The sequence below is a fragment of the Brachycentrus maculatus genome, unplaced genomic scaffold, assembly GCF_059751285.1.
Source record: "Brachycentrus maculatus isolate JH-2025_06_01 unplaced genomic scaffold, ASM5975128v1 h1tg000562l, whole genome shotgun sequence".
In the NCBI taxonomy this organism is placed as follows: Eukaryota; Metazoa; Arthropoda; class Insecta; order Trichoptera; family Brachycentridae; genus Brachycentrus; species Brachycentrus maculatus.
The window spans coordinates 533,377-558,739 of NW_028281305.1; the positions used below are offsets into that span (position 1 = coordinate 533,377).

A 25,363-nucleotide genomic window follows, 5' to 3' on the forward strand; every position below is an offset into this window, starting at 1 on the left:
AATGAGTTATGGTCCATTTTGTGAGTTCTGTCATTGTGAATTGCGACAGGAATACTTTTACTGAATCATCCACGAACTGGCTTTCCTTAAAATACTGTTAATAATAAAAATGAGTTATAATCCATTTTGTGAGTTCTGTCATTGTGAATTGCGACAGGAATACTTTTACTGAATCGTCCACGAAGTGGCTTTCCTTACTTGAATCCCCGACGACTGTTATTTATCGATTTGCCCTCTCGTTTGTAATTAAAACATCGGAATGATACGGATTTATTTACCTTTCCACCCCCCGAGAGAAGAATGAGCACATAAAACTTCCCTTAGTTTGCTCTATTCGATTGTAGTTCCTGCTCGTAAATCAACATTTAATCAGTTTATTTCTCGGGATTATTATTTACCCTTTACAAATCTCTTTTTTGCGTGTATTTGCACTAGACGTGAAAAGAAGATAACTTTATATGTAGTATGAATACAAAAAAATCGGATTTTCAGAATAGAAAATACATATAATTAATAATAAAACCCTTATCCGCACCCCAATGGTGCATAGGGCACTGCGTCATATAAAAGCAGTGTTATCTTGATCGTTTACACATGAAAGAAAGGTGATCAGCCCTCCGCTTCAGGTACCAGTCCAGGGTAATATTGAATAAATATGACAGTGAAAAAATCACTTATATTTATTTTACCCCCCTTGGGAATCGAACCCGGGACCTCCAGAACGGTAGCCGTGCGTGCTGACCATTACACTACGGAGGCGGACGGAATATATATAAACGAGTATATTAATTGTATAACTCGAGTTTTGAAAGAAATTTATATTATTACAGGCGCCGTGGTGTAGTTGAGTAGACGCTCGCCTGCGAAACCGGCGTCCCGGGTTCGATTCCCGCCGATTACAAAATCCATTCAAGAAAGATTTATTTTCAATTAGTCTAGGTGTTGGTGATGTACTTTCACATTTACCTTCCCCATCCTTACTTTCATACTTGTGGATTAAGTTTCTAAAAGTAGAGGCTTTGCTGGTTATTATTATTATTATTTTTAATCCATTTCTGATTTTTTTGTGTTTTCATATGATCTTTTCACGAATTGTCAACAGTGTACAACTTGTAAATACCAAGACTTCCATATTCTTCTTCATCTATGTTGAGATGTCAAAAATTTTCAGTGGAGAAAATCCAGATTTGTGAACAAGTATTTGGACACACTCGTAATGTTGTGAATTAAATTTACTGTTGGAAATTTAGATACCCCCTCTGTGCTTAGTGCGGCAGTAAGTACATCTACTCTGTGTATTTTAATCGCAATAGTACAAACCAGTGGTCGACAAACTTTTTAGCCAAAGTTAAATAGTAAAAAAAAAATATTATTTTTTTCAAACCCTTATATGCACCCCAATGGTGCATAGGGCACTGCATTATATAAACACAGTGTTATCTTGATCGTTAACACACGAATGAAAGGTGTTTAACCCTCTACTTCAGGTACCAGTCCAGGGTAATATTGAATAAATAAAAAAGTGAAAAAAATCCACAATTCTACATAATAACCACACACATTTCAAACATAGTAACCTGTTTAGTCCTGGTAACCAAAGGGTTAAAACATTTTTTTTTGGTAAAATAAGAAGGCTGAAGTAAGAAAGTGTGTATGAGGAAACGCATGAATGTGGAAAAAGCGTACGTAGAAGAATATGGTACTAATGTCAAAGGTTTACGGCACCAAGCCGCATGCGGCTCCCGAGCCACACTTTGCCGACCTGTGCTATAAACCGATAAACGCGAATATAAATATTAAGACATTATGAGCAAATCTGTGGTGTCAAGCTGCGTTGATGAGGCGAGCTCCATTATGGCGATTGTTTAGCGGACCGCAGGCGTTTCGGCGTGTACGCAGAGGCCGACATCTGGACCGCCCTCGGAGAGGAGGCTTGTCGAGGGTCGGCCCGGCGGGGAGCCAATCATTCGGCGGCTACCGCGCGTGTGTTTATATCGAGATATATTACGCTAAATTAATCAATCAACGAATATAATCATTTATCGATCATTGATTCGGCAGTCACTTCGTTATAAAATCTATCCACTTTTAATTTAAGTTTTATATTGTAAATAAATATACGATAATTACCAAAAATAGAAGAATATAACTAATTAATTAGTAGTTTGTTCTTAAATGTAACTAGGTGCCGTAGAACGGGGCTACTTGAACTTTGGTGTGTTACTTGAGCCCAGTACAAAAGAAAATTAAATCTGTAATTGGTCTGCAATAATGAACGTATCGTGACAATAAGTGTCACCTGTCAGGGAAACAATGAATCATGTCGATACGTTCATTATTGTAGACCAAATACATATCTTTTTCTTTTTTTGTACTGGGCTCAAGTAACACATCAAAGTTCAAGTAGCCCCGTTCTACGGTACCACTTTATCTTAAAATTTATTGAAACAAATAAATAAATCAAAATAAGAAACAGCTCGTACCCTTCTTCAACCTTCAACGTCCTAAGGACACAACTCTAAAACGTATACTTTGCTTCACATACGGTGTTTGAAAATGATGGGGGATGCATCACAACACGTGTCACAGTAGATTTTAATAATAAAAGTGGTATTTACTAAGTAAAACTTAAATTAAAAATAAAAACCATATATTTTTACAATATTTTGTGCGTGTCCTTATCCTAAATATTGCTTTTTTTACATCTCATCATAGATGAAGAAGAATATGGAAGTATAGGCATTCGCAGGGCTTACGATATGTCATAGGCTGGTTAAGTGACAGACATCAATGTTTAGATGTCAATATAAATAATTCATCTTCATATTTACTCTTGTATGACGTACTGCTAGTCCTAAAATTATCACCAATAGCGCTCCATCATCGAGATATTATGATAGACGTAGGTTAATTATTTGAAGTATTTTAATAATTAATAACGAGTTTGTTAAATAAATATTGCCACAACGGTTACTTCGTGCATTTCGCAATTTGACGCGATCCATAGTTTGTATACGAAACAATACACTCCACCTTTATTTATATACATATAATCGACACTGAAATTCTCGACCCCGTTCGCAAGATGCTCGCAGAGTCTACTCAAGCAGCATCTCTCCGCAAATCTATCTCCGCCAATCAGCGTCCAATCTTGATGGCAAACACAATTATGATGTATGCCATGTCCCCCCCCTTCCCCGTGCCGCCCAGTCAACCCTTCCTGCGGCAAGACGGCGGCGAGGCCCTCCCTTCGGAGGGAGGGAGGGCTTCGGTAATGAAATTTTCACCCCCCACTTACAGGCGTCTTATCTTGTGGTTCGCAACTCTCCCGAGTTCAGGTCTCGTCAAAATATCACTCAAAAATTGTGACGAAAATATGTTAATAAGTCGTGTAATATATTATAACATTTTTTTAAAAACGCTGAAAACTTGAATATATTGTGAACCAGGCGATCGCCATGGATATTCCTCGAAAGACATCTAGAGGAAGACCAAAAAATCATGGATACTACAGGTAGATACCATGATTCGAAGGCATGGCCTAGGTGACGTTGTATATGATAGAAGGACCTACAACCTGAGGATGAGGAGACCTGACGCTAACAGTCCACAAAGACGATAAGTTGGGTTGGAGCCAGCAAGAAGAAGTTGTATTTTCCAAGTAAAATTTTAATTTCTAATTTCTAATTTCCTCGAGAGAAAAAGGAAGACCAAAAAATTCATGGATACTACAGAAAGATACCATGATTCGAAGGTAATGGCCTAGATGACGTTGTATAATGTACAATGTATATGATAGGAGGCCCGAGGGCGAGGAGAGCTGTTAATTGTAAAAAAAAATCAACATGTCATTCCACAAAGTTAATGAGGAATCAATAAATAAATAGCTTATATTTATGTTTTAATTTTTAAATCAAACACAGATTTTTTGAGTCTACTCAGTTGTATTTTATCAACAATTTTAGTGACAATTGTTTGAAAACATTGACATTGACATTCGTTTGAAAATGCCATAACGAGGCGAAACAACTGTCACAACATTAATTTTTATGTGTTTTTGTTAATAAAATACAACTTAGTAGACTCAAAAATCTGTCTTTGATTTAAAAATTAATGCATAAATTAAAATGGAGTTCTACAAATTAAACGCCAAATCAATACATATATAGCTTATATGTTAATTTGACGCGATTAAGTATTGAGAAAGCCTTTATTGAGCAGATAACCTTTTATTTGGATGTATTCAAGATTCTGGCAGGATTTTTTCACACACTGAGAAACGCCTGAAAACTGTCAATTGTTAATTACTGTTTTCCTGAAATTTCTTCAGGAAATATTACACCCACTGCCAGTGTTTGTCTTCTGCCCACACAGCTCCTGAAACCGTCATCCACCTTGTACCATTTTGCGCACTTTATCCCACCTGCCTGAAACGCCGAAAGGTTTGCCGAGACTGATTAGATACGCCGGAGTTCGTCTCAACCAACAAACCGGGAGTGTTTTCATTACTGTTGTGTCGTCTTGTATCTCCGATAAAAAATATCCCGACGCGATCTCATACAGCCCTGATACTATAGAATTAACGCCGCCTCCCCCCACGCGAGGGTGAAGGGTTGATCGTCTTGTGATATTGTTAAACAATTCTGATCACCCCCTCCGAAACCACTTAATACGAACCTGCACCCCTGTCTTTTGAGGCTCTGTTTTTTCATTAGTCTGCCTTTGTTTCGTGATTTTAACGTAATAATTTTTAACCGTTTTAAAAGCCTTTGTAATTTTTTCACTGAAATTCTCGAAATCGTGATTTTTGGTAATATTTTTAATATTGAAAGTATTGGTAATATTTTTACAATGAATCGCTAGTTGACTGGCATTGTTGAATTTTCTTTTTTTAAATATAATTTAAATCTTACTTCACATACGTTGTTTGAATATGATGAGAAAAGCATCAAAAGTACGTGCCAGAATAGATTTTAAGAAATATTGGTATTTACCAAGTAAAACTTAAATTAATAATGGACAGATATTACCACAAATTGACTGTCGAATCAGTCAACGATATTTTTTTTATTATCTTTATAGTAAATTGGGATTCGCGTAGTCTGGGTATTGTTATGATAACATCAAAGGGGTTAGTATGACCTTGCAATATGCATGAGGCAAGAGTGAAGTTTTAGTAGCACGCTCTCTTCATCTCGTGGGAAAACATGAAAAACCACTCTTTTGAGGGATGTCAAACCTGCCCCAACGTTCCCGCCCCCTCGCGCGACAAGCCGCTCGGCCATTATCTGATATTCAATATCACAAATGGCGTATTACTTTCATAGCCAATATCACAAGTGCCGTATTACTTTCATAGCCAATATTATAGATCCATCATCTTCCGTTTTTCGTTTAGTACTACATACCTTCCAAGCTTGTATATAATGGGTGTAGAGTTTATGTTCTGGCAAAATTCTTTATTTTGAGGTCGACTTTTAATAAACGAAACTTTCTGTAATGATGGGGATTCTTCTTCTTCCTGTGCCACTTGTAACGAAGATTGGCGATCATCATGGCTATCTTCAATTTTGATGCTGCAGTTCGGAACAGAGATTTGGTGCTTCTGCCAAACCATTGTCGTAGGTTTTTCAGCCATGATGTCCTTCGGTGTCCTTGAGTTCTTCGCTCTTCAATCTTTCCTTGCATGATTAGGTGGAGAAGACGATATTTTTCATTTCTCATGACGTGTCCGAAGTACATCAGCGCACTCTGCTTGATGGTTGGTAGGAGTTCCTTATTGGTATTCATCCGTCTCTAGGTTGGTGACCGGATCACGCCATGACACTCGCAGGATCTTGCGATAGAGACCCATCTCATACGCCTCTATTCGGTTTTCTAGTGCCTGTGTGAGTGTCCATCCCTCCATTCCATAGAGAGCAATTGGGAAGACATAGCATTCAATATACGTTTCCGAAGTTCAAGGTTTAAGTTTCGGGACAAAAACACTTTATTCATTTTGGCAAAGACATTTCGGGCCTGCTCTAATCTGCATGATAAGGATTGACCGGAGTCATTTAGTTGATGATATTAGTTGATGATATTTAGAATGTTACGTAATGACGAAATGCTCCAGTCAGTCCCCACCTTGAAGAAAAAGGAACTTTTGTGTCGAAATTATGAAACTTCTTCTTCTTTTTCAACTCTAGCCTGTTCTCCACAGCTGGATATGGGCCTCTTCTGTATCCTTCCATTTCCTTCGGTCGTTTGCTGTTTGCAACCAGTTACCCCCGTAGTGACAATGTCGTCGGACCATCTTTTTTGAGGTTATTTCAAAATTTTAGGAGTCCACCTTGTGGCGTTTTATCTTGCAATCTGTACCTTCCATTGCTTGAGTCTTGCTACTCGATCCATGATATCCACTTTTCTGGTTCTGTTCCTAATTTCTTCATTTTTTATTTCATTTCTCGGGTTGAGCCAAGCATGGATCTTTCCATAAATCGCTGTGTGCATTTAAGCTTCTCTGCGTTTCTTTTTGTCAAATCCATTTTCTCTAGAGCATATGTATTCACTGGCAATATGCAGGATACGGGCCATCTTTGAGGTCTTCCGACGCCTCTTTTATTTTCCTAAGGTCTCCATCTCAATAAAATTGCTGTCCATCTTGTTGTACACATAGTACCTACACGTCCGTCCCTTTATATGACAAGGTTCTTGTCGAAACAGGCTGGAGAAAAATATAAAAAATGAATGTATTAAACAATAAAGTTTGAGTTTTATTTTATAAACCGTATAAGGTGCTTGAAATTGCATCGAAATACGTGTCACAATAGATTTGAATAAATAGTGGTATTTATCAAGTAATAGTAAGGTAGAGGAAAGGCAATTGAGATGATATGGGCACATAGAACGTAGAGAACCTGAACATATTGTAAACCAGGCGATCGCCATGGATCTTTCTCGAAAGACATCTAGAGGAAGACCAATAAATTCATGGATGCTACAGAAAGGTAACATGATTCGAAGGCATGGCCTAGGTGACGTTGTATATGAGAAGGACCTACAATCTGAGGACGAGGAGAGCTGACGCTAACAGTCTATAAAGACGATAAGTTGGGATGGAGCAAGCAAGAAGAAGTGGTATTTTCCAAGTGAAATTTAAATTTATAATTTATACATCATCCCTGGGATGATTCATGGTTTTTGGTTTTAAAAATAAATAAAAATAAAAAATAATTTAATTATAATCCTAAATCGTTGCGGGTGAAATTTCCGTTTTCCCATTTCCACGCTCGGCATGCTAGTTCTGATAGCTTTTGTTGAGAAAAATGAAATATCAACAAGTGAAGCTCGTCTAAATGCAAATGAAGCCGACTGATGCTGCCAACTTGGCGCTCCTATCTACGGGTAGCGCTAAATCTAATTATTATTAAACCCACAAACCTCCTTCAGGGTATAACTTAGACATTATCATGTTTTCAATTGAAATTTTACTTGGTAAATACCACTTTAAAATCTATTGTGACGTGTGTTTCGATGCATTCCGCATCATTTTCAAACACCGTATGTGGAGCTTATTCTTAATTTTAGGGTTGTGTCTTTTGGACGTTGAAGGATGAAGAGGGGGTAGGAGCTGTTTTTTTAATAATTTTTAATAATCTATTTATTTTTGATTAGTGGGAACATAGACATACGAGGCATTAGTCATTGCCATATTGTTATTTAATTATAACCTAACTATGAGTATTTCAATGTTTTGGAATTAGTAGATAAACCCTGAGGATGACAAGGTTCTTGTCGAAACCGGTTGGAAAAAGTGTACCAATAAAAAGTGGTTAAAACAAAGTTGTTTTATTTTATAAAGTTTATAAAATGTGCCACAAAGTATCTGCGAAAAACATTCAAGAAACGTTAGTTATTTTAGATAATTTAATCCGGATCTTTTATATTTTAACAAAATTATTCGTTAATATTCCACTCTGCTGTGTAAACGTCTACTCCGCCATCCTCGGGTCTAATATGTTTGCCGAAGTCAAATCTAATTACGGCTAAAGTTCCGTTTGCTCAGCCGAAATTTAATAATCTATCCCGCGATTTCTTTCCCAGTTCCTCTCCATACTTCCGCTCTTCCTTGTTTACCCGACCTTCCGGCCCTCAAACGTAATGACATTCTGCCCGTATTGAGAGTTCATTAAAATCACACAACCAGAATCCAGATCCTTGTTCACAAATATGGGTTTTTCCACTTAAAAAGTTATTTGAAAAAAATAAAAATAAAGATAGTATTTTTAGGCATTTTTCGGTATGTAAAATGATTCGGTAAGGATCTGACACATCGCTCACTCCTTTCAAGAACGTCATAGATAAAAAACATGATTTTTCAGGAGACCGTTTTTAAAGTTTAAAAATTTAAACACGATGTATTAAAAATAAATATCAAGGCACTTATGGAACTTTTTACTGTGCAACAGATCTTTTTAGATAAAACCTGAAGGTTTTTTCTCCATTTGAAAAATGCTTGGTATATTTAAAAAAATAATTAAACAATACCTTTTCTTCAAAATGCAAAAACAACATTTTCTGCCCTGTAGCGGGTAAATATTTAGTTAAAAATATGCCGCTTATGCTGGGATATAGTACATTTTTTGGGCATTCCGAAAACATGCACAACAGAAAATTGACGATTTTTTTATGACGTTTTTTAAAGGAGTGAGCGATATTTGAAAAGGTCTCCGCTAAATATAAAGCTTACTCAAATCAACAATAGATACTGCCGCGAACTTGTTATTCTTTTCACGGTTTGTATTTCTCTCTTTGCTTTAAATGATCTAATCCAAAAACCGACTTGTTTTTATGAAGTCGTTATTTAATTCGGTCACCCATATCTACTCGTGAAAAAGGCATTAATTATACAGTAAAATGCGTAGGTACACATATCGCTCACTCCTTTCAAGAACGTCATAAATCAAAAATCGTCAATTTTCAGTTGTGCATGTTTTCAGAATGCCCATAAAATGTACTATATCCCAGCAAAAGAGGCATATTTTTAACTTGATATTTACCCGCTACAGGGCAGAAAATGTAGTTTTTGCATTTTGAAGAAAATGTATTGTTTAATTATTTTTATAAATAAATTAAATATTTTTCAAATGTTGAAAAAACCTTCAGGTTTTACCTAAAAAGATCTGTTGCACAATAAAAAGTTCAATAAGTGGCTTGATATTTATTTTTAATACATTGTGTTGTATTTTTAAACTTTAAAAACGTTCTCCTGAAAAATCAAGTTTTTTGATTTATGACGTTCTTGAAAGGAGTGAGCGATATGTCATTTAAAAGCAATTTAAGTATTTTGTGTATTTAAAATTTATCATGTAAGTATTTCGGCTCAACACAGGCTATGCCTAAAGAGCGAAAATACAGATAATTTTTATGTACATGTATAATATTTTGAATAAATAAATAAAATTAAATAAAAGCATTTTTAACTTTGTGGTATGGTAATATAACACTCTCCTTATAATTCATCGTTCGCTTTGTGTAATACCACGTAATAAAACACTACCACATCACTTCCGATTTCGAAATAACTATTCCATCATCAGGTGACATATTAATGTGGGGAGTGACCGGAGCATTTTGTCGTTACGTCGCTCGCGGCGAGCAATTTAAACTATGGATGGAGCGCTCGGCTCGCTGTACTGACTTTACGAATGCTCGCATCGTAACTAACGATGAAATGGCTCCGGTCAGTCCCTACCTTTATTCATATTTAAAGCCTAATATTAAAAAAAATAAAAAAATACTTGGAGTAGATTCTTCTCTGTTTGTTGGTGTAACAGATTATATTGTTGGGTAATAAATCCAAAATGAATCAAGGTTTATTGGATTGAATTCTACATTTATTTATGTATATCGTAGTCGTACAGGAGAAAGTGACCAACTAACAAAAGGTAAAATGTTCAGGAGGGCCATTTAAGTCACTTTTGCTTGGCAAGAAAATAAACATCAATGCAGTCATTTTTACCAAGTCAATATATTATACTTCCAAGTTCAAAATCCTTTGGGATGTTTTTCAGGGCAATATTAAGCTAGTAAGATATCAAATAGTCAATGATCACGGTTTTGTAAGAAATGCACTTGGTCACTTTCTCCTGTATAACTACGATATGTTAATACATGACGCGTTTTGTCAGCGACGAAATTACATATTAACGTCACGTATTAACATATACATAAATAAATGTAGAATGCAATCCAATAAACCTTGTTTAATTTTGGATATATTACCCAACAATTCAATATGGAATTCTACCAACTGTCTGCAGTTACAATAAGTAACAGATTGTATTTCCTTCCGCAGTTACGTCATCGGCTCTGGTCTAGTAGACCTGGTCTCCCAAGTCTGCAGCAGCGCCGAGGATCCCACGTCTCCCGGCGCTTGCGACATGCTGGAATCATCTCTGGATCTTCTCGCGGCCATTACGGATCGGTGTGCCAGAGACCTGCAGGTAATCTCGAACACATTTTATTTTCCTGTCCTTACTTATATACAAAATCCAAAATCTAGAAAGATCCATGCATGGTTTAAGCCTGATGGATAAAGTAAGAATTGAAGATATCAGTAAGAAAACCAAAACAGAGGATATCATGGATCGCGTGGCAAGACTCAAGTGGCAATGGGCGGGACATATTGCAAAACAGGACTCCACAAGATGGACCCCAAAAAATTTGAGATAGAGAAAAAAGAGTGGTCTAACTAACTAACTAACATCGCCACACCACTCTGTCCTTGCAAACATTCTTCGCCTCTTCCACGTTCATGCATCTCCTTATACATGCCCGCCGATTGTTTCGACTCCTAACCTCACCACTTTCCAGTATTTGGCATACATGATCGTGCCTTGTTTTTCTCGGTCTTCCTCTGCTCCTTTTCCCAATTACATTCGCCTCATAAATTTGTTTTACCGTTCTTTCCTCACTCATTCGTTCTACATGTCCAAACCATGTCAACACACCTTTCTTAATTTTATCGATAATCTTTTTAAAATAAAAAGAGTCGTCTGAAGACCCTAAAAGAGATGGTCCGGTGACATAGTCGCTGTGGGGGATAAAAACTGGGTGCAAACAGCAACCGACCGAAGGAAATGGAAGGGTACGGAAGAGGCCTATATCCGGCAGTGGAGGACAGAGGGCACATGAAGAAGAAGAAGATACAAAATGACAAATGACAACACCGTGGCAAAAATCACGTGAGGATTCGTATTGACATCTCAACATAGATGAAGATGAATATGAAAGTCAGGGTATTTACAGGGCTTATTACATATCTTAGCCTGGTTAAGTGATCACTTTAGACAACATTTTCCATTCTACCCTTGTATATGACAGAAAAGCCTAGAGACAGTTTGTGGACTCCATATGCTCCACCTAGGGATCGGATTTGGTTTAATTAACCCTTGTATGACATCCATACTGCGCAATTTTTTAAACTCCTCGATATATGATTAATCTCATGACAGAGTACATATGAGTTCACAACCCAGATTTGTGAGTAAGAGTTTGGACACACTCAAAATGTTTTGAAGTAAGGATATCTTGATTTATCTATATTGGGTGCGTGGCATATCACATATTTTCTGTGAAGGAGTAAGATTTCTAGAATTCACGATTTAAAAAATGCAAAATATAAAAATGAAGCAAGAAATAATATCGATACCAGGAATTTTAAAAGTGCAAGCGAGGGCCTAATCCAAACGACGCAGAAACAAAGACATTAAATTTGATTACGCGACTGTTTTACGGTCCGCAACAAGAGACGCCATAGTTTCAGTCGTCCGGCAAGCGTGGAACATATATTATTTTACACTGCAATTCGGCGAATTCCCAGTCAGCTATAAATCATATTACTAACTGCCATTGTTCTCTGCTCGGCTCACACGTGCACGGTTGGGAGGTACACAAGCCAGTCAGTCGGCAGTCACGTAGTCACTTCTCCGCTTCTCGTTCGGTGGATCAGTCGCTCCAGCGCCAGCTCTCCTGCCAGTCGCGACGCCGTGGACCAGAAGTCAGCCATCTTGCCACGTTTGTCTGGACCTCAAAGCCGAGAGTGTTGATTTGACCCTGGTATCGTTTGAGTCAACCTCAAGGACTCTAGATCGTACAGATGTGTAATTAAAGTAAGTTTTTCTTCCGTTTTTTTTTCTTGTGACGCTTCTCCAATTAAGTTTGCCACGTGTCTTATTCATTTGACACTGGTATCAATTGAATTAACCAAAATAACTTCAGATCGTTCAGATATGTAATTGTAGTAAGTTTTTCTTCCATTTTGTTGTTTTTTCTTGTCATGCTTCTCGAATTTGGTTCGCCACGTGTCTCTAATATCTGTATCCTAGATGAAGATGCATTCACCACGTCGAATGCTGCCGGACAATTCCACAATTATGGTGGCAGGATTTCCCTTTTCTGTGTGTTCTTCGTCTTCTTCTTCTTCGTGTGTCGTGTCAGGTCCCCCCGTCGTTTGAGAGTATGTGGCCTCGTCGTTGGCAGCTCTAAACAGCGCCATAACTGTTCTGATCTTTGTCTAATCTCGTTTATTGAGGATCTAGGAGATTTACCTTCCTCGAAAAACATCTAGCGGAAGACCAAAAAATTCCTCAATGGCACAGAAAGATAACATGATTCGAATGCATGATAGAAGCATCTGTGACCTGGAACCAAGTAGAGCTGAGCCCAACAGTCTACAAAGACGATAATTTCGGATGAATTCAGAAAGAAGAAGAAGTGGTCTCATATATATATATATATATATATTCTGCAGCGTCTTCCTGCTGCCTATCATGGCACTGTCAGTCTTCTCAACTGTCAATATCACCATCTTTGGTAAATAGTATCAATCTGATGGCTTGACTCTGGCCAGTGTCTGCACACGACGGATTCTTCAGTTCTTTGGGCACGTTGCACGTGGCAATAAGAATAGTTTGGAACGACTCTTTGCGATTGGTAGCTGGATGGGAAGAGATGGAGAGGAAGATCCCCACACGATAGACCGAAGGTGACTGGAGAACTACGTGCGGCGCAGTCAAGGGATAACTGGAGAAGAGTCATTGCTCCGACGAGGGTCACATCCCTCAGTAATAAGGAATAAGACGGGGAAAAAAATCAGTCTAGGGGTGTGTCACCATATATTCTTCTTCCTGTGCCTGATCAGATCGACCCCTACTTTGGCAATCACTCTGGCGAATGCTTCTCTATCTTACGCGACAAGAAACAGTTTCCACATGTGTCATCCTGGTCCAATCTCTCATGTTGTTTGCCTTTTACCAGGACCACGCTGCCCCTTAATTTTCGTCATAAGTTTCGTTGAAAACAAACTGTACCTCTCTCCCCGCAGAATGCAACGGTTGTCTATTTGCACCATGTAGATGTTGATGTTGTGTTCTCCGGCAGACGGACGCGTGCTCGCGGCTGGGCGGCGCGCTGCGCGCCACGGAGATGGGCGGCTGCCTGCGCTGCGTGTGCTGCGCGCTGGCCGGGGCGCCCGAGGCGGCCGCGCTGCCCGCGCCGGCCCTGCGCCTCGCGGCCGCCGCGCTCAAGCTGCTCACCGCCTCGGCCGACGCGGACCTGCCCGCCTATCAGGTCAATATTCATCCAATTCTATTTCAAGCTGTTTTTTTCTCAGTGGATTGTGTCAATAATAATAATAATCATAAAACTCTTATCCGCACCCCAATGGTCCATAGGGCACTGCGCCATATTAACGCAGTGTTATCTTGATCGTTTATACATGAAGGAAAGGTGATCAGCCCTCCGCTTCAGGTACTAGTTCAGGGTAATATTGAATAAATATTACAGTGAAAGATCACACTCTACACGCGCTGTTTATACCGAATTTGTTTCCGATATTCACAAAATACCTCCGATGTACCCGATATTTTTTATTATTTTTTAAATCAATGCGTAAATATGTTCTGGAGGAATGCTTAAAAGCTTAGCCTTGTATTTATTATATTTAATGAGATATTATGGTTGTTATAGAGATATTATGGGTACACAACACCGTGATGGGAAGGTAAAAATTCTAATTTATACTATTTTAACGATTTATTGCGTAACACTTAAAATGTCTTCAATTTGATCTAGACAAATTTAATAAATAAATAAAAATAAGTACCTACTTTAAGTGCAAAGTTTTGTCCGCCTCTGTAGTGTAATGGTCTGCACGCTCGGCTACCGTTCTGGAGGTCCCGGGTTCGATTCCCAGGGGGGGGTCAAATAAATATAAGTGATTTTTTCATTCTAATATTTATTAAATATTACCCTGGACTGGTACCTGAAGCGGAGGGCTGATCACTTTTCCTTCATGTGTTTACGATCAAGATAACACTGCTTTTATATCATGTAGTGCCCTATGCACCATGGGGGTGCGCATAAGGGTTTTCACCTACTTTAAGGGGCGTAATGTTAAAATGCATCCCTAGTCGGAACGGATCGGCGAACGCATCATCTGTATGCTCGTCAGCGGTTAGTATCTCGGCGGAGATATGTTGCCGAGTTTGCTTTAGGGGGTGATCAGTTTGCGCAAGCCTCCCGTGGCCGGAGAGCAAACATTATTAGGTTTTATTAATTTGTTTGGCGAGGGTGGCTTCCTGCTACCCCAGGCCGGTATCTCTCTCCATTCTGCCGGTAATTAGGGAACCGAGCGAGGCCTCGTCTGCAATCGGGTCTTTATAAATCCAATATCACCCCGGACTTGTACCTGAAGCGTATGACCAGTCGCCTTGTCGTGACGTTATTAACCCTTTTCGGTCCATAAAAAAAAATTCCACCAGGTCCACAATAGATTTACAGCGTTACAGGGTTAAACAATACGTCCAAGTTTTTTTTAAAAATAAAACTACACTTGTGTTAAAAATTTATTTTTATTTTGAATGTATACAATCTTGTCTCTTATTATTACATTTTACACTAAATACGAGTGAGAAAAAATATGTTTGCTTGTATTTTAACACTAAACTGTTGAAGAAAAAAATGTCGAATGACATTCGACATAGGACTCACCGGAATAAAGTCGATGTCGAATGACATTCGACATAGGACTCACCGGAATAAAGTCGATGTCGAATGACATTCGACATAGGACTCACCGGAATAAAGTCGATGTCGAATGACATTCGACATAGGACCGGAAAGGGTTAAAGATCTAGAACACCGCTTCTTTCTTTTGCCTTATGCACCAGTGGATGATTAGTATAAACAGAAGGTAAACTGGCAATGCACAATGATTTTTCTGCACCAATATGCTCACCATTCGACTTTTCAACACAGATTTTAACAGCCCGAGTTGCTAGAAAGTGCACAAGCCAAAGACGTGTTTTTTCGTGTTACCCCTTTGTGTTGTCTACATAATCCATGGCAAACAAATAAACAATATACGTATCCAATAACATCCCCCCCGCCGATCAACCCTTCTGCCGACTCGGAGCCAAGTCCGCGGGCTGTACCCTGTATCATATCCCAATGTTTGCGTTTGATTAGCGAGTTATTTCACCTATTACTAGCGCTGTTTATTCAACAAGGCATCTCCGGCAACCGGAGTATCGGATGGAGCATACTGCTAAGCAAAGAAGGAACTTTACCACATTTCGACATTCGTTTGAAAATGCAACGACTAGGCGAAACGATTCGGCTGTCCAAACTTAAAACACAGTAAGGGACATTATTTTGCATTTTTGGACTAAGTAGATTCTGTTTTGAATATTGAATGCATTAACTTTGTGGATCATATTGATGTATTATTTTGAAAAATAAAAAGACTTTGTTTTTTCATAAATTAAACCCTGAAGAGGGCAACAGATTGTTGCCGAAACTAGTTGGTTGTTAATAAAAATGTGAGTGGATCAAAAAACAAAGTATTTTTATTTCTCAAAATAATATAAGTAGATTCTAGTTAGTCTAAAAATGCAACAAAACGTTTTTCAAAAAAAATGTCCCTTACTGTGTTTTGAGTTTGGACAGTCGAATTGTCACAACATTAATGTGTTTTTGTTAAAAATAATATACAACCCAGTATATTCCGCCTCCGTAGTGTAATGGTCAGCACGCTCGGCTACTGTTCTGGAGGTCCCGGGCTCGATTCCCAGGGGGGTCAAATAAATATAAGTGATTTTTTCACTCTAATATTTATTCCATATTACCCTGGACTGGTACCTGAAGCGGAGGGCTGATCACCTTTCCTTCGTGTGTTAACGATCAAGATGACACTGCGTTTGTATGATGCAGTGCCCTATGCACCATTTGGGTGCGGATAAGGGTTTGAAAAATAGACTAAAAAAATTAGTGTTTGATTTAAAAATCAATTCATAAATGTGTCCTTATCCGTGTTCGCAAATCTGGATTTATTTATTACATTTTTGATATCTCAAGATAGATGAAGAAGATGAGTCTGGGTATCGCATGTATTGTGTCACGAGATTGATCAATATACAGTAACCCGCCTGTAACGTTGCGACAAGTACAGCTTTATCGTAGAGAATGTTATAGAGGGTATTGGTTTTTGAATTGTATTTTTATTTAATAATGACTTATTTGAGTCAGTTCCGCTGGTTGAAATGTAAAAATACTAAGTATATTTACTTATTGATTTGGCGTTTAATTTGTAGAACTCTATTTTAATTTATGTATTAATTTAAAATCAAACTTTACTTACTTATAACCCTTATCCGCACCCAATGGTGCATAGGGCACTGCATCGAATTGACGCAGTGTTATCTTGATCATTACTTACATGAAGCGCAAGAGTGATCACCTTGATCACTCTTGCGCTTCAGGAACAAGTCCAGGGTAATATTAAATAAATAGTACAGTGTAAAATCACTAATATTTGTTTTCACCCCCCCCCTGGGAATCGAACCCGGGACCTCCAGCACGGTAGCTAAACACGCTGACCATTACACCACGGAGGCGGACGAAAAAAAATCAAACACAGATTTTTTTAACAACTGTCACAATATTAATTTTTTATGTGTTTTTGTTAATAAAATACAACTCAGTAGACTAAAAAAATCTGTGTTTGATTTAAAATTAATACATAATTGTAAAAATACTATTTAAAACATTAACCCCTTATAGCGTTCCCTCCGATAACGCGGTGCCTATCTCAACGTTATAGGAAGATTTACTGTATCTAGGAGTTCCAAGAATTTTAGAAGTGTGGTTGTCAATCATGGGTAGAATTGGTGAATGTTGCACGTGTGTAAAGTGATTGCATAACCAGCCTAAGGTCGTAAGCCCTGTAAATACCCACACTTTCATATTCTTCTTCATTTATGTTGAGATGTAAAGAAAGATCTTGCTGAAATTATTGACGAGCAATTCAGAAAAAAATATTTCCTTAATTGATTCGGCAGTCACTTTGTGGTAAAATCTATCTATTTTTAATTAATGTTTTACTTAGTTAATTTTTAAAAAATATTTCCTGCTAAATGTATGCTCCTAATTAATCGCTGTACCCTTAGATATCAAAGGATCCTCTGAAACTGTTGATGGATAGATTATCACGAAAATAATTTAAATAAAATGGAAGGTTTTAGAAATATTTTTCACGTATGCGAACATTATAGTAGATTAAAGCCGTGTTTTATACAACAATATTCTTCTTTATCCATATCCGCTACCTATGACTTCCGTATTCTTCTTCATCTATGGTGAGATTTCAGAAAATAGTAAAATAAAAAAATAATAAAACCCTTATCCGCTCCCCAATGGTGCATAGGGCACTGTGTCATATTAACGCAGTGTTATCTTGATCGTTTACACATGAAGGAAAGGTGATCAGCCCTCCGCTTCAGGTACCAGTCCATGGTAATATTGAATAAAAATAACAGTGACAAAATCACTTATATTTATTTTACCCCCCTTGGGAATCGAACCCGGGACCTCCAGAACGGTAGCCGAGCGTGCTGACCATTACACTACGGAGGCGGACAAAAAATAGTAGTTAGTTAATAATGAATGACGAATGATCCATCACCAGAATGGTGAACGTTTCATAGAGAGTATGAAGTGATCACTTATACCAGGCATTAGGTACAGCAACGTATTTTACGATAATATATTTTTCAGACGGTTAATTGCCTTGTGATGTGTATCCTTACGCGTCACCTTCACGGATCTTTCTCGAGATTCCCAAATCATTTCCTCATTTCCCGATTTCACGTTACCGCAAGCTCCCCTTGTTTACCCGAGCCCGCGCGTGCGCGATGCGCCGCGTGCCAGTCCGCCCCCTCTCTCGGGGGATGTCGCCCCCCCTTCCACCCTTATCCCCCACCCCCCGCACGCTACCGACGACCGCAAGATCAGTACGCCCCCGAAGCGACGTCACGGCGCTCTGGTGAATTTTCTCGAAATATGCAACGAAAAACGATCACTTTTGAAAAACGATCAATTTTGAAAATATACAAATATAAAGAAACAATGAGTCGTGTAGAAAAAAATAAAATTGTCGTTATGAGATTTTGGATGTCCAAATCCTTTGTCACAAATCTGGGTTTCTCCATTTATAAGTTTTTTTACATTTAGATATTTCAACACAGATGTTGAAGAATATGGGCGCTTGTGCACTACACGGAATTTTACTGTCCGGCTGTCCGGTGTCGCATGAAAAAACGGATGATTGGCTTGTGCGCTTGTCCGTCTTTCTCCGGATCGGTGCGCGTGAACTCGATCAAACTTCGTAGTCGGACAGTAAAATTCCGTGTAGTGCGCAAGCGCCCTATGGAAGTGTGGGTATTTGCAAGGCTTACGATACACAGACGAAGAAGAATATAACTGTCATAGGTTGGTTAAGTGATCACTTAACATAGTGTAACATTCACTATTCTACCCATGACAACTACACTACTCACTACACACTGCAACTATTTTTTGGGACTCCTACGTTTTATACTGCTACCTAATTTTGTAGTTATTGTCGTTGAAAATATCGTCAAACGCAACGAATTCGGTTGCGTCTGTTTCCATTTACAGCACATGGGTTCTGGGTATACGGATAAAGGTATGATACAGCGAGTGGGGTAAGAACGGTACGGCCGGATAAGGATATGATAAAGGATCTATGTTATGACTGGTCGTAAGTCCTTTAAATACTTAGAATGCCATTCTCTTCTTTATCTATTTTGAGATGTCAAAAGGTAAAATTATCTCCTCGGGATAGAAACATTTGTGAACAAAGATTTGGACATACCCAAAAATGTTGTGATTTAATTGCTATGTTTGTCTTATTTTTATTTTTATTTTATTTATTCGGGAATTGTACAGCTTACATATAAAAAAATGATATAAAACAATAGTTACATTAACAATAATAAACATTACATTACATTAACAAAGAATAGTTACGTTAAAAAAAAGCCAATTAAACAATTCCACATTTATGTTATAAAACTATTAAAAAACATTCAGAGAATAAACAAAAAACAAAAAAAGGGTATTATATAAAATAATAGATTTAGCAAGAAGGAGAAGGAAAGGAGAGGAATTAAAAAGGGTTATAAAGGATTTTTTTTTCTAGGTAAGAAGTTTAAAAATATATTTATAAATATACATACATACATATACATACGAATACATACACACATAAATATACATATACATACATATACACATCCATTATATATATACAGAAAAAAATTGTCATGCACCGTTCACCCCCCACCCATAACATAACTAGGTTAACTAGGTTAGTCTTTGGACTAGTCTTTGGACTAGCTTTAAAACATCATCAGAAGGCAAAAGGCTATAGTATTTTCTAATTTTTTTATTATAAGTTTTTTTTCGATTGCATTAAAGTATGTTAAATGACATCGAGTATAGTATCCTTAGTTCGACGATCGATTCAATATAGTCACCGGATATTCAATTATGGTTACTTGGTTCGCGGTCGGGGGAGTATTGAATTTAGTTTCGGGACAAACTGGACGACTCTAAACTTTGCAGAGCTGAGATGGGGTGTAGAGGTAGAGAGGAAATAAGGTTAGCGAGGGTATTGAGTTAAGAAAGTGTGACCGGAATAAAGCAGGGTGGAAGAACAACTTTCTAATATACTGGATCGGAAGACGACAGTCAACAGTCTGGCTTCTCCTGAGGAGTTTTATGTGGTTTCCTCCCAGGAATGAGCAAATGCTGACAAATTCCTGATTACCCCATACTAGATTATCCCTCCTGTTCCCAACACAGATGAAAATAAAATATTTATTGTAACTGCAGACAGTTGGTAGAATTCCATATTGAATTGTTGGGTAATATATCCAAAATCAAACAAGGTTTTTTGAATTGAATTCTACATTTATTTATGTATATTTATGTATACGTGACGTGTTTCGTCTTCTTAGGACATAATCAAACATTTAGGACACTATCAAACACATGTGTTTGATAATGTCCTAAGAATACGAAACGCGTCACATATACATAATTATGCATAAATAAATGAAGAATTCAATCCAAAACACCGTGTTTTATTTTGGATATATTACCCAACAATTCGAAAATAAAATACCTTTTTTAATTAAATGTTTTTTTAGTAAATACCATTATTTCTTAAAATCTATTGTGACACGTGTTTCGATGCATTTCACATCATTTTCAAACACCTTATGTGAATAAACACCGTATTTACATACAGTGTTTATAAATGATGCGGAATACGTGGAACACGTGTCATAATAGATGTTAAGAAATAGTGATATTTACTAAGTAAAACTTAAATTAAAAATGGATAGATTTTACCACGAAATGACTGCCGAAAATCCACTTGATACCATCTAAAAAGAAGTCTAAGGACAGTCGGTGTGCAGAGACGTTCATTCCATATAGGCAGAAAGCAGTCCATATCCTAACTTACCCGCGTGACATATAAAAACGCAACCAGTACCTACCCTACCTTACTAAGTAGTACCTAGCTTACCTTACTACCTACCTCTACTGCCTACCCTAATTAATTCTCTGTGCACGCCACCGGTGGTACGTTCAGAATCGCAACTTGGCAACCAAGGGGAACAGCGACAACATCCAACCTTGTGAGGTCGCTCCGCCTCAAGTCGCCACTGTTATCAACAGCCTGAAATGACGAATGCGTTTTATCGGCAGGATACACTTTCGGGAGGAGCAGCTCTCCAGTTCAGGCATATGGTGTCCCGGCTGCTGCGACACGCCGCACGCGCTCCCGACAACTCGGACCGTCTCCTGCACGCGCTACTCCCGGCTGTCGGCTACTTTGCGCTCAACAGAGAAGACAACCAGGTCAGTAATATAAAAAAAATATAATATACAAAAAACTTAAATTCTCAGTCAGCTTTACTCCTTCTTCCTCTCTCAATAGTCGTCTTTGTTCACTCACACCCCTTGTTTAACATTCGTTCTGCATTCTTTCTACACTATTGTAACCGATTGTTATGTTGTAGTCCCGTGGTTAGTGTCGCGGACTCTCGGAAGTCAGAGGTTCTCGGTTCGAACCCACTCTACCACAATGGATCACATTATCTAATTTAACATACTCAACACATAAAGGATTGTATTAGACTCGTTTTGTGTTTATAACAGCCACAATTTAATACCTATTTCTAATAATAGAAAACTCACAGAAATAGTATGAAATTGAAATATTCGTGTAAATAATAAAAACACAAATATTTATTTAAAAAAAAATAAAAATAATATTAATTCACACTCAGCGGAGTTTTTATTCTTCACTGCTATACACTTTAACAAAGCATTCTTCTTCTTTTTCACTAATTCTTTGACATAATTTTCCCACCACGTATCGCATTTTTTCCCTCTATACACCGGTTTATTTGCAGATTCACACACTACATTTTAGATGTTACCTATGGATGGTTACTGATGGATTAATGAAACCTTTTTCTTCCCCATGTCTAAGAACTGGGGTTTTTTAATAAGCATGCTTAGTAAAATATAATATTTTACATAATTTAAATTTAATGCTCAGATGCACCATATAAAACAGTAATTAAACGATATTTCAACTGATTTATGTAGGTACTAACTTATAATATGTTTATATACTTTTAAGTAAAATTTGCAATGCTGAGATAAGCATTATCGATAAAATTCTATCTACATTTTTTTTATGAAGCGTTTTTTAATTATTTCTTTTATATTGCCATTAATAAGTACTAAAATATTTTTTTCGATGTATTAATGCTTTGTTTATATTAAAAATTTGATGCATTTTAATTTACATGGCACATGGCACGCGATATATTATTATATTGACATTTTTTTTGAGCTCAGGCTCAAACATCCATCCCTGTCTGGACTCAGGCTCAGGCCCCATCCCTGTCTTAGGGTATAATAACTTTACGTTACTTGATTTGAAGGAATCTTTATCATCTCAAGAAAGAATACAGGTGGTCCAGAGTCTCGAGATATGCATTCATCGTAAATTACACACGTATAACAACTAAAAGAAATTAAGAAAAGGTGCGTTGAGATGGTTTGGACACATGAATCGTACGATTGAAGAAAGAACGCTAATTTATGAGGCGAACGCTGTCGGAAATGGGAGCAGAGGAAGACCGAATTATACTTGTCATTTATCAGTATGTCAAATACTTGAAAGCGATCACGATTTGCAATAATCGGCGGGTATGCATAAATGCAGGGAAGTCGATTTTTTTTAAAAAGATAGAGTGATGTGACGTGGCGTTCTATTCTCTCTACCTACCCCTGTGGGAAGAGGCGTGATGGTTAATCGATTAATTAGTTTCTTGAACCCATGTTTTATACGTCGTTATACTAACATAGCCCCTCCTGACAATCGTGAGAAACCATTTTTTTTATTATCCTCTCTTTCTTTCTAAATGAGTCTAAAAATATTCCATTTACCGCAAGTAAAACGGTTTACATCTCACATCCTCTCGTCCACCTGCAATTCTCACCTCCGTTCTCACCCAAACACCTGTGTTTCGTAACAACACGTGTGTTGGCATACGTGGGAACGCGTGTGAAGGTGCTTTCTTGCATTGTCTGACCACCGCTGACCGCCGAGCCCCTATCGTAATATCCGATATATTGTAATAAAATATGCAAACCGTCCATTTCAATTCAAATTCTATCAACTTCACCATCATACATCGCTCACTCGTTTCAATCGTCAATTTTCAGTTGTTCATGTTTTCGAAATGCCCAGAAAATGTACTATATCCCAGCAAAAGCGGCATATTTTTAACTTAATATTTACCCGCTACAGGGCAGAAAGTGTTGTTTTTGCATTTTGAATAAAATGTATTGTTTAATTATTTTTTTAAATTTACTAAATATTTTTCAAATGGAGAAAAAACATTCAGGATTTACCTAAAAAGATCGGGTGCACATTGAAAAGTTCAATAAGTGGCTTGATATTTATTTTTAATACATTTTATTATATTTTTAAACTTTAAAAACGATCTCCTGAAAAATATTTTTTTTTGATTTATGACGTTGGTGGAGTGAGCGATATCTGTAAGTTTTCATCCGTCAAGTGATTTCCGTTTCCGTGGTGTAATGGTTAGCGTGTTAAGTCCCGGGTTCGATTCCCAGGGGGGGGGGGTGAAACTAAATATTAGTGACTTTACACTCTAATATTTATTTAATATTACCCTGGATAAATCCCTGAGGCGCAGGAGTGATCGCCTTGCCTTCATAGTAAGTAACGATCAAGATAACGCTGTATCAATACGGTGCAGTGCCCGATGCACTGGGTGCAGATAAGTGTTGAAAGAAGATGTATGGTCATTGGCTGTGTACCTTTGAGTGTTTTCATACATATTTGGAACGTTAGCGAACTCACAATATGTATATGTGGAGTTCCTCACCAAAAAGTCACATTTCCAATATTGTACAAAAAATCTGTTCTGCTTACTGTTTTCTATCGAAATCTTAATTAAAATTGCGACAAAACGTGACCAATCCTGTGTTAAACCAATATAAAATCATTAAATCGCACCAAAACGTAACAATTTTCCAAGCTAGAATTCCTGATTACTTTAAAATCATTTATAATGGAAATGTAACGTTCTAGTGAGGACCTCCACATATCTGACCCTAACACTTTTATGGACGTGTTTTTTGTTGTTGTTGTTGCATTTTCGTTCTTCAAACTTCTCGGCACATTGGCGAATACAAAAAAAGTACCTCGTTATGCGTCTAGACGCTGCCATTGGCGCTCCCATATTGCTCGCTTCATTTCTTCGTTCCAGTGTGTATCGATGGTCCATAATTCATCTTTGCACACTGCATCCTTGTTATGCCCGACACCGGACGACCTGTGCGTCAGGCAAGGTGACTTTATTCGCGCGACGTGACCCGCATATACGCGCGCTTTGTTTTGACTTCCAACCGCCACTGGTTCGATACCCTCGTGTAACGAGAACGAGTGTTTCATCCTATTTTTTTGTTTTGAGGTTTAGTTTTTAAACTGGACACAATTTTTCTACAGACTGTCAATTTGACAGTTGACGGTTGATTTTTAGTTAGTACGTTTTGCCATTTCACCATGAATAGACTAAATGACCATTATGCGCGTCTCGTAGGTTCGGTGAATAGGCCGAAAACATTACTCAGCTTAATCTTCGTTTTGAACACAAAATTTTGTTCATCGATGAGGTACATTTTTGGTTAAATGGCTATGTCCATAAGCGAAATTACAGAATGGAGAAAACCCTGAAGCCTTTGTCGAGACGCCCTTACATCCATTAAAAGTCACTGTTTGGTGTGCTTTATGGGCCGGTGGAAAAATTGACCCATATTTTTTTAAAGTCGATACCGGTCAGAATGTTACTGTCAATGTAGAGCGCTATAGAACCATGATTACTGACTTCTTCGAACCTCAGTTGAATGGCATTGACGTGACAGCTGTGGTTTCAACAAGATGGCGCAACATGCCACGCGGCGGGTGCCACCATCAATTTATTTCGGGATTTTTGAAATTTTATATGGTACCTCTAAACAAAGATCCTATAAGTGACTATTTTAATTTGTCTTTTGAGCTCGCGGTGAAGGATGTTATTGCTGTATAGGAATGGAAATGGAGGAGGACTAGTGGGTAGGGAATAGAGAATAGCAGCAATGGCTAGAGTACTCGGAGTTGCTTTTTAATCAAAAAAATAATTTTATTATAGATGACAACAAAAGTCTAAAAGTGATTAACTGTGAAGGATTATTTATGATAATTACTTTGTTATTTATGATTAAAAAAAATTGTATGGAGAAATAAATACATGCTGTAAGAGAGTAAGGTGAGAATCTATAAGATCTGCGTAAGACCGATCTTGACATACGGCACGGAAGCAAGAGCCGACACCGCGAGAACAAAAAGCCTTCTTAGGAC

At 37.8% G+C, this 25,363-nt stretch overlaps 1 protein-coding gene across 1 annotated transcript in view; it reads left to right on the forward strand.

Annotated features, from left to right (window-relative positions):
* LOC148301449 (uncharacterized) overlaps positions 1–25,363 on the forward strand; it is a 92,186-nt gene that overhangs the window by 51,465 nt on the left and 15,358 nt on the right. Inside the window, exons 17-19 of the mRNA XM_088273240.1 lie at positions 10,340–10,487; positions 13,426–13,614; positions 21,124–21,276. Of these exons, the coding sequence (XP_088129366.1) occupies positions 10,340–10,487; positions 13,426–13,614; positions 21,124–21,276 (490 nt within the window). The remainder of the gene's footprint in view (positions 1–10,339; positions 10,488–13,425; positions 13,615–21,123; positions 21,277–25,363) is intronic.